At 40.2% G+C, this 19,038-nt stretch overlaps 1 protein-coding gene across 3 annotated transcripts in view; it reads right to left on the reverse strand.

Moving 5' to 3' along the window:
- Positions 1-10,127: 10,127 nt before the first annotated feature.
- LOC120943528 (tight junction protein ZO-2-like) overlaps positions 10,128-19,038 on the reverse strand; it is a 49,407-nt gene continuing 40,496 nt past the window's right edge. For all 3 annotated transcript variants that reach the window (XM_040356897.1, XM_040356906.1, XM_040356889.1), the window contains 2 exons: positions 14,985-15,043; positions 10,128-10,245 (listed from right to left, as the gene is read on the reverse strand). In XM_040356897.1, the coding sequence (XP_040212831.1) occupies positions 14,991-15,043 (53 nt within the window). In that variant the 3' untranslated portion in view covers positions 10,128-10,245; positions 14,985-14,990. The remainder of the gene's footprint in view (positions 10,246-14,984; positions 15,044-19,038) is intronic.

Raw genomic sequence — 19,038 nt, forward strand, 5'->3', positions numbered from 1 at the left:
CCAGTATGCATCATATCAACACCTTTCATTGTAGGTAAAGATGAGAAGGGAAAAGTACCAGCAGTCATGTTGGTGCCTGCTACATTTACAATTTTTCTAAACCTACTAGCATGAATGTTTGGCAGTGAATTTATTCATGCAATTAGTTTGAACAGTAATTTTTTTTAATTGTAGCTTTTTCATTTGTTAATGTAAAAAGTACATTGGAAGTGCTTCAATATAGTTTTTTTTCCCTACAAATAAAAGCAATGCTGACCTCTACAGGTCATTACCTATAATACACATTTGAAAAAGTGTTTCATTATAATTTGCTGCACAAGATCTGGAGGATAATCCAGCGGTTACAGTAATTTACCAGAATATTAGAAATAATGTGGCATTCTGTGACCACATAAAACCCACACGATTGCAGGTTGAGTGCTAATTTGCAAGTAGGGCCACAGGCACTTTGTAAAGTGGGTATATTAAAACTTAATAATGCTTGACCTGAAATAGTTACATGCATTCCCAACTGCATATGCTAACAAAATGTACTGGTAAAAAACATGCATCAACAGTTGAAAATGGATAAATGATAATGGTTTCAGTTTTAAGCTTCGTTTTTTTTTTTTTTTCTTTCCCTTTCTTGTAACTTTAGGGTTCGTGCCGCTTTTACAGGCATACAGCCTTTTGTAAAGATATCTGGATTTGGAGAAGCCGCTCTGCAAAACACAAATTGAGCATTGTATATACTGTATTTCTGTATAGGAGTTCAGGCTAGATACTATACCAATCCAGTAGAGGGCATTTGCGTATTTTTAACTTTCTAGGGTGTAGATCCCTGGATATATGTTTTTCCGTTTTTATGCAAGATTACAATTTAATGGGGCTGTAATAATTGTTGTCTCGTGGTGTGCCTATAATGTCAGTCTATATTGGAGCCCGGTGGTAGTTTCTTCCCCTTTTCTGGTTTCCGCACTTGTGTTTTTTGTCAGATAATTTCAGATGTGGCACTTTGTAAGTCATTTGCTCCCTCAGTGCCTCCCAGCCCTTTAAGAGGTTTCAGATGTCGGGAAGTAGGGTTTATGATCATGTGACCACCGTGACTGTCACATGATCGGGAGCTTTCTGTTAACCAATGGCAACTGTGCCAGGAGCACACAGTGAGTGTGCCGTCAGCCAATTGGTAAATAAATATGCGGCTGCTCGGCCCCAAGGTCTACGCACTGAGAGGCCGCATATTGTCACCACCAAGTGGTTAATAATTTTATTTCTGTGTCACTTTAGCCGACGATTGCGCGGTCATGCAAAGTTGTACCTAAACAAAATTGACATCCTTTATTTCCCCACAAATAGAACTTTCTTTTCGTGGTATTTGATCACCTCTGGAGGTTTTATTTTTTGCGCAATAAACAAAAAGAAAAAAAAATATTTATATTTATTTTGCTATAATAAATATCCCCAAAAATCTATAAAAAAATAAACAATTTCTTCCACAGTTTAGGCAGATTATGTATTCTACATATTTTTGGTAATTTTTTTTTAAAAAAAATCTAAAAAAAAAAAATTGCACTAAGTGTATATCGATTGATTTGCGCAAAAGTTATATCGTCTACAAAATAGGGGATAGATTTATGGCATTTTTTTTTCTTTTTAAACTAGTAATGGTGACGATCTGCAATTTTAAAAAAATCGGGACTGCGAGATTATGGCAGACCCAGCGGACACCATTTTAGGACCATTGTCATTTATACAGCGATCAGTGCTACAAATAGCCACCGATTACTGTATAAATGACACTGGCAGGGAAGGGGTAAAACACTAGGGGGAAATCAAGGGATTAAGTGTGTCCTAGGGAGTGATTCTAACTGTGGGTGGGGGGGGGGGAATGGGCTCACAACATGATAGAGATCACTGGTCCCAATGACAAGGAGCAGTAGATCCCCGTCATCTTGCTAGGCAGAACAGGGATGCCTCGTTTACATGCATCATCCCGTTCTGCCTCGCCGCCTGCAAACTTTAAGTTCGCAGGACCCGAGGGCAGGCTCCTGCAGCAAGCGCCCAATAGGCGGCAAATTCAAAGGGACGTACAGGTACGCCCATTTGCCTGCCTGCGCCATTCTGCTGACATATATGTGTGTACGGCAGTCGACAAGTGGTTAATGGTGTGAACGGAGCAATCATGAGATGGCTAAATTTACACAGTGTACAGAGCTGATCCAAGCTTCTATGCGAGTCATGCAATGATCAATCATAGCGACCTAATATTGTAAACAGAGCAGCATTTACATTGGTAAGCCCCTCTCTTCCTCTAACAATGGAGAAAAGAGGAACTAATGTATGAATACGTCATTTATTAGTTCCAGATATCTGCACAGATTAGGGGCAGCAGCTCCTCTCCTATACATCTGATTTCCAGCTTGTCTTGGTATACGATCTGTATACTATGCCTTTACCTCATTTATCCTGCACATTAGTCCCTTCTTCTCAACCCCTCCCATAACAGGAGTACCTCAGTTTTCGTAGCAAAGCAGAAAAGTATCCCAAGAAGAGGGGCGGGGCCTCTGTGTCCCGTGATGTACTCAAAGAAAAGGATTATGTGTCCTGTACAATTATACCCCTTCAGCTCCTCCCTCCGTTTATGATCTGAAATCACTGTATCTAGTGCATCATTCCCAAACTCTATGTTTTAACACCTCAATACTGGAATGTTTCTTCATTTCCCCAAAAATTAGATGACCATGGGTTTCTACTTTCCAAAAAGGAGTCATTTTTGGTGGTGTTCACACTACCCTGTCTTTTTTTTATTTTTTATGGAGTATACAAGAGGAAGTGAGATTTTTTTTTCCCCTTTACATATTACAAAAATAAAATAAAACAAAACATTGGTTATTAAACAAGGCACTTCCCCCCCCCCCCCCCACCCCTCCCTTGCAATGTTTGAGGGCATGCAAGTGGTTCTAGGAGTCCAGCATTATCCTTCTCGCAGCCCAAATTTTTCCTTCCACCCTGCCATCTTTTTTTTTATCCAGAAAAAAGTTTATTGAAGCACAGGTAAAAATACATCCTGCCATCTTTGATTGTTATTCTACACATGTGCAGCCACACCACAAATCTTTATATATGGGAAATGCATGAAAACCTGCACCCATACACCGATTGTATCCCAAGTCCCATAGACCTGCTGCTTCCTGTGCATGCACAGACATGCAATGGGTGTCTGCAAGGTCCTATAGACCCGACAGACATTCCATAAGAGCAGACCTAGCCCTGGATAGGTCATCCTTGCTTAGACCAGGATACAGGAAACAAGTTGATTACTAAATACAACAAATTGTTAAAAAAATTCACAATTTTGTAAGAGGGAAGGAGAGAGAAAGATTTAGAGGAGATTATAAACCAAATTCCTGGGCCAAGTTCAGCTCTAAATAACACCAAAAGAAAGTGGTCAATAAAAGGTTTATAAAACTAGCAGCCATTAAAAAAAATCTGACACCCCATTGTAAGCAGAAGTAAAACACAAGTTTATATATTTTTTCACTTTGAATAAAGGGAGGGTTATAACCCATTTTTACCATCTGTGTCCCATTTGGGAAATTTCCCTTCACATCCTGTCCCACAGACAAGAGAGGAAATTTCTCTTAAAGTGGGGAAATCTTTGGTTGGCGCCAGAACTAGCATCCCCATTGGAAGATTTCCCCTTCCTCCTCATATATTCACCCAGTTCTCCTGAATACAAGAGTATCACTGTAGTGCACTTTATTATTCCTAGGACATCTCTCCTTTCACACACAAACTCCAGCAATTGTATGCACTGTAAACTATGACAAAACTTAAAGTGTTCAGCAAACTAAAATCCGATTGGTTGTTATGGATTGCCACATTTTGCCCTCTGCACTGTTTGTCGAAGGAGACAGAAAGAATGTTAAATTTGTTTGCACTTGCCCAAACTGTGATTAAAGACCAACTGCAGCTTAAACAACGAATGTATGAAAGTGCAGTTTTATAAAATCTAGATCATGGGTCTTCAAACTACGGCCCTCCAGTTGTTCAGGAACTACAATTCCCATCATGCCTAGTCATGTCTGTGAATGTCAGAGTTTTACAATGCCTCATGGGACGTGTAGTTCCGCAACAGCTGGAGGGCCGTAGTTTGAGGATCCCTGATCTAGATAGTGGTATCGTGGTTGGGTACAAAACAAAAACCATTAGCTGGTACATTCATGGACCAAAAAGTAACGGATTTGAAATTGTGTTACTGTTCTTTTCTTTACATGATTTGTTTGGCGTTTTACTACCTGTTGTACCTGTAGATGGGTAAGTTTTCAATTCCCATCACAGACTAAGGCAAGCAGAAAAAGTTGGTTACAGGGCTCAGAGCAAACCATAGAACACTGGCAGATGCACTTAGAACAATTCCTATTTTAAGCATTAAACCCCCTGCTCAAAAAAAAAAAAAAAAAAATGTGGTAACTGTTTATATATATATATATATATATATATATATATATATATATATATATATATATATATATATATATATATATAGAGAGAGAGAGAGAGAGCTAGAGATATATATAGTATTCTTGCTTAAAAAGACAATTTAAAACTACATCTTCATCTAAAACTATGCTACAAAGGGTCTCTGAAAAACAAAACTGCTGTGTTAGTGACAGACTATCACATAAAGTGGAAAGGAGGAGGTTTGTTGGGACTTTATATGAAGCACAACTAAAAGTATTAAGTGAGCAATCACATGTTAAAGAATTTGAAACAATTTTACATAGAATAATAAAACAACATAAGTAAGCGTAATATCTTCACAATTTCTTGACCATAATGACATGATTCACAGTATAATAGTAGTTTCAAAAAAACGTCATTGTAATTTATCATCAACATAATTGAGTTAATGGTGACAATAAAATCCATAATTATCGATCTCAATATCACGCGATTGCAATGGTTTAGCATAAGGCTGGAGCTCTATGTATTTCATGGAGATATCCACTCATCAGGAGCAGTAGCCATATGTATGTTTTAACATACCCGGGATGGAGGCAGGTGAACCTACCCACTCATTGCCTTATATAAAGTCCCAAGCCACTCCCCTCCTCCTCCTCCTATCATATAAAGTGGGTAGACACAATATGAATACCAGTACAGTATTATAGGGTTTATTTAGTGTGTATTTGTGTGGCTTACATTGCAAAAAGTTAACTTTTGTTCATCTTTTCTTTTGTCTATGCGCTCTAGATTGTATACCCGAGAAATTGCATGTTGTGTTCAGTGGTTAGTAAAGTCAGTAAAATTGATAATTTGTCAGACTTCCAAAGAGTACAAATCGTTGGTGCGCGATTTGCTGGAGCAATTGTAACCGAAACAGCCAAACTGTTTAGTTTTCAAAAGCAACACTCTATAATACACTGGCATATAACCTAGACCAGGGAGAAGCAATTAGCGGACCTCCAGCTGTTGCAAAACTACAAGTCCCATCATGCCTCTGGGTGTCATGCTTGTGGCTGTCAGAGTATTGCTATGCCTCATGGGACTTGTAGTTCTGGAACAGCTGGAGGTTGCATATCCCTGACCTAGACAGTACAAACAAAGACATGTTTTTTTAGTGTAGTCTATACAAAAATAGAATTAGGCCCTATAATACTGGTGTTTACATTCTATCCATTCCTGTATTTTTACTTCACCCATAGTTACATTTTAATTGTATTAAAGTACTTTTTTGTAAAAAGATAGAAAAATAGGAGTATGGCTGAAAAAGACAGCACCACATCCCTTAGTAAATTGAAAACATGCCATACAGCACGGGTCCCCAAACTATGGCCCAGTTGTTCAGGAACTACAATTCCCATTATGTCTACTCATGTCTGTGAAGTCAGAGTCTTACAATGCCTGATGGGACGTGTAGTTCCGCAACAGCTGGAGGGCTGTAGTTTTGAGATCCCTGCCATACAGGATGGTACTTTAAGAGGTGCTGGAACCCCCTCTCAGAATGAAAGTCAATACATGATTAAAAGGTAAAAAAGTATTTATTACACAAATGGTAAAAAAGAGACAAAAAGACATAGGGATCTAACCCTTTAAAAGCACAAGTGATTGTTCCTACACATATTAACGAAACCATAACACCCCTGAAGGTAGAGTTTCCTTTCCACATGCAATATTATATACATACAAGTAATATTGGTGGACTAAAAATCCAAAATGGGTTACAGCAGGAAATAACTCGCCCCGTCCTGTCCATCCCATTTTTTGCAAAAGTCATTACTTACTGTGCACCCGTCTAAAATTATGCCCAATACCCTGTGATGTGCATACTTTTATTTGCTATTCCTCTGTGTATAAACTTTGCCAAACAACCCCTTAACCATTTAAATAAACAAGCATACTTTTGTCTTCTGACTGAAGAACTAGGTATTCCCCCAATATCTCCCTTGATGGTTGCTAATGTCACTCCCTACAGTAGAATTTTATTTTTATTTTTTTTTGAATGAAAACAAACGACCTTGCTTGGTAGTGCAGGTCCACTTTTAGAGAAATCGTTTTAGCCTGAGGCTGGGCTTTAAGGCAAAAGATAAAATGCACAATAAAATAGGTGCCATTTTACCAGACAAAATATTTAGGACTTTGTTTAGCTATTCTAGTAGTTTACACACATCATAGCGAACAGCGCAAAAATGGATACACTTATTTTTTTGATCAGCAATTCAATTTCCTGCATGTCATCTTTGCCTCCAGCCTGTTTGTTGGACATTGATTTACTAACATGTCCAATTAGCAGTGAGGTAATTCAGAAAGCAGTAAAGTTGGACCAGGAATATTAAAACTGAATCCAGGAGGTAGTAGATTTATCTTCACAGCTGCAAAATGTGGCAGAGTTATGTAAATCACATGACTAATTTGTCAGAATTACAAATACTCTGGCAGGTGAAACTGTTAAAAAAAAGTTGCAAACCCTTACATATATCCACTGAAGCGACATGCCTCAGGTGATAACACAGAGATTAAATAAATCTTCCTACGTTGTACTTGTTCACCTGCAGCCATTTGTCATGTACAGCCTTGTAAAACTCTGAGATAAAAATAAAATTGTCAGAGACCCACAAATTAAAGGGGTTGTAAAGGTCAGTTTTTTATTTTCTAAATAGGTTCCTTTAAAAGGGTGTGTAAAGGTACATTTTTTTCCCCTAAATAGCTTCCTTTACCTTAGTGCAGTCCTCCTTCACTTACCTCATCCTTCCATTTTGCTTTTAAATGTCCTTCTTTCTTCTGAGAAATCATAACTTCCTGTTCTTCTGTCTGTAACTCCACACAGTAATGCAAGGCTTTCTCCCTGGTGTGGAGTGTTGTGCTCGCCCCCTCCCTTGAGGGGGGCGAGGAGACTTGACGCTCTCTAGGTTGCGGATAGAGAAAGGAGCTGTGTGCTAGTTGGCGTCCTGACTCTCCTGCTCGCCCCCTCAAGGGAGGGGGCGAGCACGACACTCCACACCAGAGAGAAAGCCTTGCATTACTGTGTGTAGTTACAGACAGAAGAACAGGAAGTGACGATTTCTCAGGAGAAATAAAGACATTTAAAAGCAAAAATCGAAGGATGAGGTAAGTGAAGGAGGACTGCACTAAGGAAAATGAAGCTATATAGGGAAAACATTTACCTTTACAAGTGCATTTAAGCTAGTGCATTGTTGGTTCACTTACCTTTTCCCTTCTAAATATTTTTTTTCTTTGTCTAAATTTCTCACTTCCCCTTTCTCCTCAGTAAGCTTTCCACCATCATCCGAGTGGTGGTTAGTCAGCCAGAACAGCTTACTGAGGAGGAACAGAGAAATTCAGACAAAAGAAAAACATTTTTTTTAGAAGGGAAATCAAACGAAACGGTAAGTGAACCAACAAAGCACTAGCTTAAAGGAACCTATCTAGAAAATAAAAAAAGGATCTTTATAACCCCGTTAAGGGGCGGAGAGCTGATTGGAGGGAAGGGGCACATGCCCTCCTCACAGCACACAGGAATGATGCAAAGTTGAGATTCTCAATCACAGGCTGCATGCTGGAGCTCTCACCATCACATTTTTATCTTTGTGTTGGGAAAACCTGTCAAAAGTGACTCATGTTTACAGCAGAGTTATGAGGCAGCAGTGGGAGATCACACTTAGTGCTTTGTTCATATTCAATATCCATTTAGCTGTTTGCCTGTAGTTTAAGTATTCCATATACAAATTAATGTATCTTACCTCAAAGTTAGACATATTAAAATTTCAACTGAAAAAATAGGTTTAAAAGAAAAATATATGAAGCGTGACTATTCTGAGCTTACATTTGAAATACAGAAGAGATACCAGCAAATTAGCTGACACGGGGTAAACATCTTTGTTATAATGCAAAAGCAGCTAGCACCAGAATACAGAAAAACAGCAATATTTTACATATGCTTTGTTACAGATTTTTAAATGGGTCTTGCTTAAGAAAAAGTGCATAAACCACAGGACGACTAAACGCTGTGAATGCCAATGTTACAATTGTACCAACGCCCCGATAATATGTAACTGGAGATTAATCTGGGCTAATGGAATGGCCTTTAGACGGTACAAGTAAATATTGTAAAAAATCTATAAATATATTTATTCATAAAAAAGGGGTATACGAAGAAAACATTTTGATATACAGAACTTCGTGAACAAAATAGTACAATATCAGCATATTATCACAGTACACATTTTAGGAAATATAACATAAAAGCTTATACTAATGCATATATGCTTATATAGACAAGACCATACAGCACCAGGGAGTATATAAAAACTTTTAGATCCTTAGGACTGGATATGCGAAGTGATGGATTTTGCTTTTACTCAACATGTTTCTTGTTCAGGACGCTTCATCAGGAGCATAACGGTAGGTAAGATAGGTCTTCGCAGCAATGTGTGGTGTTTCACATGCCTACTCATTATACATACAGCATTGTATATGCCACATATTGATTTCTAACGGTCTGTTCCACACATTGCTGCGGAGACCTATCTTACCTACCGTTATGCTCCTGATGAAGCGTCCTGAACGCGAAACATCTTGAGTAAAAGCAACATCCATCACTTCGCATATCCAATCCAGTCCTAAGGATCTAAACGTTTTTATATACTCCCTGGTGCTGTATGGTCTTGTCTATATAAGCATATATGCATTAGTTTAAGCTTTTATGTAATATTTCCTAAAATGTGTACTGTGATAATATGCTGATATTGTACTATTTTGTTCACGAATTTCTGTATATCAACATTTTTTCTTCGTATACCCCTTTTTTATGAATACATATATTAATAGATTTTCTACAATATTTACTTGTACCGTCTAAAGTCTATTTTGTTACAGATTTGCCTGCAAAATGCAGTAAATAAATTGAGGTCACACATAGCACCTTTTTGTACTAGGCAGAAATGGTGCTATTCTATATCTCATGAACACACACAAGAGTTGGGGACTTGAGATTTTTAAGGAGTTGTAAAACTGACATGCGAGATGTATACAAAATTAGATCTGTTTGACTTTAGGCCTATGTCCCACTTGCCACCATTATACCCACTAGAACTTTCTCATCTACACTTAAGGCATTTCCTTGTTTCCCAAAGCAGCGAGGTGCCCCTACATTGCAACAAGTAAAAGCTGCTTATTGAATTTTTCTGCCAATTTTGTCAACAGTGGTAAAAACACCTCTGTGACAAGGCCCTTAGCGGCATGGTTAACAGCAAATATTGAAGGCCACTGAACATGTTCTATTATTCTCAGTGAGCTGTGTATGGTATAGCATTGTGAAATTGACTACATTGTTGCTGGGAATGGTGGTGGGCAATAATAAAATAAATGTAATGCATTTTTTAGGACACCAACTTCAGCTTAAATTTGCACCACTTTTTAGGGCATACACAAAAGTATATACAGTCTAGAAAACCTGGGTGAAACCCTGCTAGGATTTTTGTTAAGAATCCCCAAACATTCATAAATCATGCATATCCCATTTTCTGGGTGTGATTAGGACATTTTTCACTTAGGTTTTGAATTCACCTTCCTAAATATTAAGTGATCGTAAAATAAGCAAGTCCTAAGTAGGGAAGCATTTCCGCAAATTAAGTTTAACAAAGATATGTTTGTTAAGAATTAGTCTTTAATGTAATACAAAATACAAATATTTTGTGTGCTCAAGTACATGTACATCTTTGGTTAGCAAAAGAGAAAATTTGATCTCGAAACCACAACATGGACCTGCAAAACAAACAAAAAAAATGAATAAAGCATTTTAACAGGGAAAAAAATAAATAATATTTTAACACAAAAAGGCACAGCTCCAAATCTAAGGCTTGGTTAACACTAGCCCGACTTTCAGTGCAACTTTGGAGTCTGACTTTGATGCGACTTTTTACACTGCGTTACATTGAAATCATATCAAAGTCAGGCCAACGTAATGTAGAAACCTTTTCTAAAGCGCCATAGTTTTACTCACGATATGATAGATAGCAGCGTTTAACTATTAAATTGTTAAATTATAACCCTCTTTTCCTGGCATTCTAATGCATTAAAGCGGAGGTCCTGTTGGCCTCACAGCCGGTTCCCCACTGCGCATGCGTGAAGCGCAGCACGCTTTCAAATTGGCCCAGTGGTAGAGGAAGGAGGGAGGGCTGAACTTCCGAGAGACGGCACCGTCTCCAGGAATCGGGGAAAGGGGCCAGTCAGAAACAGGTCCCCGTTCAACCCTCCCCCCTCTGAAACGTGCCAAAAGTCACTGGGGGGGGGGGGGAGGAGGAGACTAATAAGCGGAAGTTCCCCTTTTGGGTGGAACTCCGCTTTAACAATCAAAACAATGTTATGCTGCCAATTCTTTTACAAAGAATTGCTCTATATATGGAGTAACAAAATAATCCCTCTCTTTACTGCTTTGTTAAATCTAAAGTTAAAGCATATGTTAACCTCCTTTAAAGCATGTTATATGACAGTGCTTGTGCGGTGTCATTTGGCCCCATATAACACCTAAAAAACCTGGCTGATCCTGCCAGTTTCTACCTTCCCCTATGTAAACCGACCACAGTTTATCATGGCTGCTGAGCACTGTGGCCAGTTTATGTGCCTCTGTCATCTGCAGCCTGCTTACATGTGTCCTTTCTTCCTCCCCCCTCCCTGCTTGTGACAGTGTTGTGCCTCCCCCTCCTGCTGCTTGCATAACACTAACCTGTATACACCATCAGCGCTGTCTACTATTGCAGTGTCCCCCTGTGTGTGAGATTTATAAAATCAGATGCTGCAAATATCTAATTTCAGAGCCGAGATTGCATTCACATGACCGGCCGGCTTTCCTCCTCCCCTCCAGACTGTCGTCAGCAGGGGAATCTCTGCCCCTCCTGCTGCATCTGTCAGAAGAGGAAAGGAGAGAGCTGCACAGTCATGTGATCACAAACTCAGCTCTGAAATTAGGTATTTGCAGCATTTATTTTAATAAATCACACACAGGAGGGGGACACTACAATAGGAGGCAGTGCTGATGGAGTATACAGATTAGAGTGCCTTAACCATTGAAGTTTGCAGATTCCCCTCATTAGCTAAATGCATTTCCACCTACACGCGTTATGCATCTTCACAAAAAAAAAAAAAAAAAAAGTGTTTCATCTGCTTTGTAATACAGTTGTATGATCTTCCTAATAATTTAGGATATTTGCAGTTACGTAGATTGACTATTATTTTCGCAGCCTGGTTCATTACCACTAGGATTTTAAGGTTGCTCATTTTTTTTTTTAAATGAAAGAAATGTACTTCAGAAGACCACTGCACTGAATTGACAGTTACATAGTTGGTCAGGTTGAAAGAAGACACAAGTCCATCTAGTTCAACCAAGAGAAAAAAAAATAAACATACATACATACATACATACAATCCCATATACACAGTTGATCCAGAGGAAGGCAAAAAAAAAAACAAAAAAAAAAAAAACAGCAAAGCATGATCCGATTTGCTCCAGCAGGGGGGAAAAATGTATTCCTTCCTGATAACCCGAGAGGCAATAGGATATTCCCTAGATCAACTTTACCTAAAAAAGGTTATTACCCAGTTATATTATGTACATTTAGTAAAGAATCCAGGCCTTTTTTAAAGCAAATCTACTGAGCTGGCCAGAACCACCTCTTGAGGGAGTCTATTTCACATTTTCACAGCTCTTACTGTGAAAGAAACCTTTCCGTATTTGGAGATTAAATCTCTTTTCCTCTAGACGTAAAGCGTGCCCCCTTCCCGCCTAAGGTTAAAACAAATTTATTGGCCCAAGCACAATTTAGCAAATTTGACATGTGTTAGTAAAACTGGTTATACACTATAGTATTGGGACACCTGCCTTTACACACACGTTAATGGTGTCCAAGGCCGCAGGGTTCAATATTGAGTTGGCCCACCCTTTGCAGCTATACAAGCTTCTGGGAAGGCTGGCCACAAGGTTTAGGAGTGTGTCTATGGGAAGGTTTGCCCATTTTTCCAGAAGTGCATTTGTGAGGTCAGGCACTCATGTGGACTAGAAGGCCTGGCTCGCAGTCTCCGCTCCAATTCACCCCAAAAGGTGTTCCATCAGGTTGAGGTCAGGACTTTGGGGTGGAGGAACTGACCTGCACAAACTCTCTTATTCATGTCTTCATAGGCCTTGCTTTGTACACTGGTTTAAATCATTTGGTGGAGGAGGATATTATGGTATGCGGTTGTTTTTCAGGGGTTAGGCTTGACCCCCTAGTTCCAGTGAAGAGAACTCTTAAGGCATCAGCATACCATGACATTCCCAAAGACACTCCTTGTCGAGTTGAAGCAGTTATAGCTGAAAAGGGTGGGCCAACTCAATATTAAACACTACGGACTAAGACGCCATTAAATTTAATGTGCATGCAAAGGCAGGCGTCCCAATACTTTTGGTAATATAGTGCATCACCACATCTACTTTGTGCATCCAGGTGAATTATGTGTTTTTTCCAGGAATAATTGGGCTTTCATTTGGTGGTAAATGGTAATGGATATTGCCGATTTTTTTTCCTTTATCAAAAGAAAACAGGCCCAAAATAGTAAATCATTTTTCTTTTTTTAATTAGCTGAATATTTATTGTTACTACCACAACCTACCTCCAAAAGAACAACACAAAATAAATTCTTCTGCTCTGGACAATCACAGTGATGCCACATATGTGTATGTTATTTGCCTGCGTCAGGAGCATTCCCAGCACAAAGACAGATAAACATATATGTGGCTCGACGGAAAAAAAAACCAGCAGGGCTGCATATACAGGCGATAATTGAAAAAAATTTGAATATCTTTCAAAACTTCATTTGTTTCACTAATGCAACTTAAAAATGTGAAATATAAAAGAGAGACTCATTACATGCAAAGCAAGATAGTTCAAGCCGTGATTTGTCATAATTGTGATGATTATGGCTTACAGCTCATGAAAACCCCAAGCCCACAATCTCAGAAAATTGGAATATTGTGAAAAGGTGCAATATTCTAGGCTCAAAGTGTCCCACTCTAACCAGCCAATTAAGCCATAACACCTGCAAAGGGTTCCTGGGCCTTTAAATGGTCTCTCAGTCTGGTTCAGTAGGAATCACAATCATGGGAAAGACTGCTGACCTGACAGTTGTGCAGAAAACCATCATTGACACCTTCCATAAGGAAGAAAAGCCTCAAAAAAGGTAATTGCAAAAGAAGTTGGATGTTCCCAAAGTGCTGTATCAAAGTACATTAATAGAAAGTTATGTGGAAGGGAAAAGTGTGGAAGAAAAAGGTGCACAAGCAGCAGGGATGAGCGCAGCCTGAAGAGGATTGTCAGGAAAAAGCCATTCAAAAGTTTTGGACTTTCACAAGGAGTGGACTGAGTCTAGAGTCAGGGCATCAAGAGGCACCACACACAGACGGGATCCTGGACATGGGCTTTCAATGTCGTATTACGCTTGTCACCCCCCCACTCCTGAACAACAAAATGTCAGAAGCGTCTTACCTGGGCTAAAGAAAAACAGACCTGGTCTGGTGCTCGGTGGTCCAAAGTCCTCTTTTCTGATGAGAGCAAATTTTGCATCTCATTTGGAAAGCAAGGAGCCGGAGTATGGAGGAAGAATGGAGATGTACACCCTGCAAGATGCTTGTAGTCCAGTGTGAAGTTTTCAGTCTGTGTTGATTTGGGGAGCCATGTCATCTGCTGGCGATGGTCCACTGTGCTTCATTAAGTCCAGGGTCAACACAGCCGTCTACCATACCAAGAGATTTTGGAGCACTTCCTGCTTCCTTCCACAGACGAGCTCTATGGGGATGCTGACTTCATTTTCCAGCAGGACTTGGCACCTTCCCACACTGCCAAAAGCACCAAAACCTGGTCCAATGACCGTGGGATTACTGTGCTTGATTAACCAGCAAACTCGCCTGACCTGAACCCCATAGAGAATCTATGGGGCATTGCCAAGCGAAAGATGAGACACGAGACCGAACAATGCAGAAGAGCTGAAGGCCGCTATTTAAGCATCCTGGTCTTCCATAACACCTCAGCAGTGCCACAGGCTGATCGCTTCTATGCCACGCCACATTGAGGGGCCCAAACCAAGTACCGAGTACATATGCATGCTTCTACTTTTCACAGGTCCAATATTGTTCTATGAACAATCCTTGTTTTATTGATTGCATGCAATATTCCAATTTTCTGAGATTGTGGATTTGGGGCTTTCATGAGCTGTAAGCCATAATCATCACAATGATGACAAATCACTGCTTGAACTATCTTGCTTTGCATGTAATGAGTCGCTCTCACATTAATTTCACCTTTTAAGTTGCATTAGTGAAATAAATGAACTTTTGCACGATATTCAAATTTTTATCACCTGCATGCGTACTGTCGGCGTGAAGGGGTGAAGTTATAAATGTATGGAAAAACAAGCCATTTTAATTGTTTGCACAGATCTTATCCTGTGCCAGTCAACAATGTTGGAGTACACACCTTTGTTTATTGCTCCTTGGACCTTGGATTTCTTCTTCTGTTTGAATGAGGAGGCTCATCTAAAATGGGAAAAAAAAAAACATTTAAATAAAGTGATCGAACCCAGCCAACACATTTGTACATACATGTACACTTTAACCACCTCAATACTGGGCACTTTCATCCCCTTCCTTCACAGACCAATTTTCAGCGCTCTCACATTTTAAATGACAATTACTCAGTCATGCTACACTGTACCCAAATGATTTTTATTTTCCATTTTGTTCACACAAAGAGCTTTCTTTTGGTGGTATTTATTCACCACTCGGTTTTTATTTATTGCGATATAGACAAAGAAAAAAAAATCATTTTGAAAAAAAACGCCAATATTATTTTTTACTTTGTTTTAAAAGAAATCCAATAAACTCAAAATGTCATCATAAATTTAGGCCAGAATGTATTCTGCTATGTCTTTGGTGTAAAAAAACAAACAAAACCTGGTAAGTTTATAAATTGGTTTGTTTGAAACCAAGCTATGCTACGCATCACTGAAAATTGATCAATCCTGATGTACTAACTGTCCATCATTTGTTGCGGACAGTCAGGACAGTACAAATAACACCCCCCCCCCCCCCATGATCCTATTTTTTTTTTTTTTAAGCAGACAGTCCAAGGTTGCTTAGTAAGAGGCATAGTGAGTGTTTTTTGAAGTTGCAGTTTTTTGCTCACAATTGTTTGGAAAATTAATCCCGCCCCCCCAAAATAAATCATAAATAAGTTATTTCTCCCACATGGCATAGGTAAACTGCCAATTGCACCCCAAAATATATTCTGCTACTCCCCCTCAGTATGGCGAGACTTTTCCACCGCCTGGCCACAGAGGCCCAACATGCAGGAAGCACAGTCAGGCATTCTAGAAGCATAAATTATACATTTCTTTTTCGGACTACCTATTACACTTTTGAAGCCCCTGGAGCACCAGGACAATGGAATTATCCACAAAATGTCCCAATTTTGGAAATTAAAACTCCCAAACGTGTATACTATAAGGCATAATGAGTCTTTTGAACATGTCATTTTTTGACACAAGTTTTTGGAAAATGCGGAAAGAAAAATGAAAATTTTATTTTTTAGCCATGTTGACAGATTTGACAGTTGTGTGACAGATGTGCGACATGTTGATCACTGGGACAGATGTGCGCCAGGTGTTTTTCACTGTGTGGGGACACTGACAGGACACTAGCTGGGTGATCAGTGTGTGAAAAGCTGTAAAAACTCTAAACAAACTGATCCCTGTCTGGCAGCACAGATCGTCTATGCTTCTCACCGACATGCTCTTTGTCAGGAGAAGCAAAGCCGATTGCCTGATAAGTGGCTCTATTTACATCACACGATGGCGGTGATTGGACACAGCCATTGTGTGATCAAGAGGGCCAATCACAGAGCTCTTCTGCTGAGAAGTGATGTACAGTGTCCGGGGGACACAGGCCCATCGGGCTGCGTGGGCATGTGGCCACGCTTTGACCAGACGTTCAAGAACATCCAGTAAGAAGAACGAAAAGCCCACCTGGCCGTTTATATGCTGTGACCGGGTAGAAAGAAGACTTAGACCTACTGATGAGCTTGATCGGCGGCAGACAGCAAGTCCAACCTATAGTGCGGGGATATGCAATTAGTGGACCTCCAGGTGTTGCAGAACTACAAATCCCACGAGGCATAGCAACGCTCTGACAGCTACGAGCATGACACCCAGAGGCAGAGGCATGACGGGATTTGTAGTTTTGCATCTGGAGGTCCGCTAATTGCATTTCCCTTCTATAGTGCCTAAGAAACGTTGAGTAGTTGGACCAGGTGGCAGACTTGCAAATCTGCTCGGGTGTAGCACCGGCCCTGGAAACTGCAGTTGATCTTGTTGAGTGTGCAGCAATACCTGAGGGAGGCACTTCTCCTTTGGCTTTATAGGCTTATATAATTGTGAGTTTGAGCCATCTTCCTAGCGTACTTTTGGAAGCTTCTCCCCTTTACGGGGACCTGAAAATGTTATGAATAGAGCATTTGATTTTCTGAATTCTTTAGTAACTGAAAGAAACTGTATCAGGCACCTTTTCACATCCAATGTATGAAAAGCTTCTTCCCCTGCGTGAGTAGGATTTGAAGAAAAAGTGGGTAAAATAATTTCTTGTGATCGATGGAAAGTTGATGACACTTTTGGAAGAAAGGCGGGATCCGTCTGAAGGATCATCCGGTCTGAAAAGATTCTTAGAAAAGGTTCTGTAATGGCCAGAGCTTGGAGCTCGCTGACTCGTCTTGCTGAAGTAATGGCCACCAAAAAAGCTGTTTCGAGAATAAAATTTTTCAAAGAAGTACCTTCTAAAGGTTCAAAACAGAGCTCCCGTGAGACCATGTAAAACAATAAAGTTTTTTCTAGTTGGAACTTGAGGGTCACAGGTCTGTTTCGAGCAAGTGCCATAAAAAAAAAAAAATCTAGAAATCAAGGGTTCTCTGGACAGAGTTTTTTCCAAATAAACAGAAAGAGCCGCTACCTGCGTTTTTAAGGTACTGGCTGCAAGTCCTTTCCCCATTCCCTCATGGAGAAACTCCCAACGGTTTCTTCGCCTGGCTGAAACACTTTTGGTTTGAAGGTTTTTGGAAGAACACCAAGAGTTGAACTTCTTCCATACTTTAAGGTAAATAACCCTAGTTACCTACTTTCTACTAGACAGTAGGGTCTTTACCACTTTTTCGGACAATCCTTTGGCTTTTAGAAGGTCTTCCTCTGAAACCAAGCGTTTAGGTGTAACCTTGTCTGCTTTTGGATGACACACAGAGCCCTTTGTTAGAAGGTCCTTCCTGGACGGTAGTTTCCATGGAAGTTTTAAGGCCAGATTCAATACTGTTGCAAACCAAGGTCTTTTTGGCCAGAAGGGAGTGATCAGGATTAAGTTGGTATTTTCTTCCCTGAATTTCCTTAGAACCAACGGGATTAAAGGAAAGGGGGGAAAGGCGTAACACAGCTGGTAATTCCATGTGTGAGCTAGAGCATCTATGCCTATCGCCTGGTCTCCTCTGTGGAGAGAAAAGAATTCCTGAACCTTCGAGTTTTGCAGGCTGGCGAAGAGATCCACTTGAGATTCTTTGGAGATCATGGAGAATATCTCCTAAATTCAGACTCCATTCTGCCTCCACCACTCTCCTTCTGCTTAGAAGGTCTGCTAGCAGATTTTGAGATCATTTTAGGTGAACTGCTGACAAGGAAGCCATGTTTATCTCCGCCCAGGACAATAACTGGTTGGCTAGTTCCATCAGACCTTGGCTCCTGGTTCCGCCTTGTTTGAGCACATAGGCTACTGCTGTTGTGTTGTCCGACAGGACCTGCACATGATGTCCCTTCACCATCTGTTGAAAGGCCAGGAGACCCATAAAAATGGCTTTTAGCTCTCGCCAATTTGACAACTTCCTTGCTTCTGCTTTGGACCAAAACCCTTGTGCGGTTTGCCCGTCCAGGTGGGCTCCCCATCCCCAGGCACTTGCGTCTGTTGTCAGACGTTTGTCTGAAGGAAAGACCCATGAGAGACCCTTCGACAGATTTGAAGAGTCCCTCCACCACCAGAATGCCCGTTTTACTTTTGATGTTAGTTTGAAACGCTTTTCCAGCAACTCCTGGTGTGACCAAATTTGTAAGATGTTCCTCTGGAGGGGTCTGGAGTGTAATCTTGCCCACTGAACAGCAGGGATCGAAGCCGTGAGAAGGCCCAATACTGCCATGGCTGCCCTTATTGACACAGAGATTCGTCTGAATCTGACTCACTGCAGAATAGACTTTTTTAATCTTTTCCTGAGGGAGAAACACTTTTTGCAGAACCAAATTTATGGTGTAACCCAGAAACCTCATCTCCTAAATTTGACTTTTCTATATTTAATAACCACTCTAGACTTCTGAGATGAGTCTGTGACATTTGAAGATTTGTCACAACCCGATCTCTGGAATCTGCAAAAAATAGTAGGTCGTCCAGATATGGAACAACCAAGATCCCCCTCAGTTTCAGAGGCTCCAGGGCTTCCGCCATAACCTTTG

This window comes from Rana temporaria, chromosome 1, assembly GCF_905171775.1.
Source record: "Rana temporaria chromosome 1, aRanTem1.1, whole genome shotgun sequence".
Taxonomy (NCBI): Eukaryota; Metazoa; Chordata; class Amphibia; order Anura; family Ranidae; genus Rana; species Rana temporaria.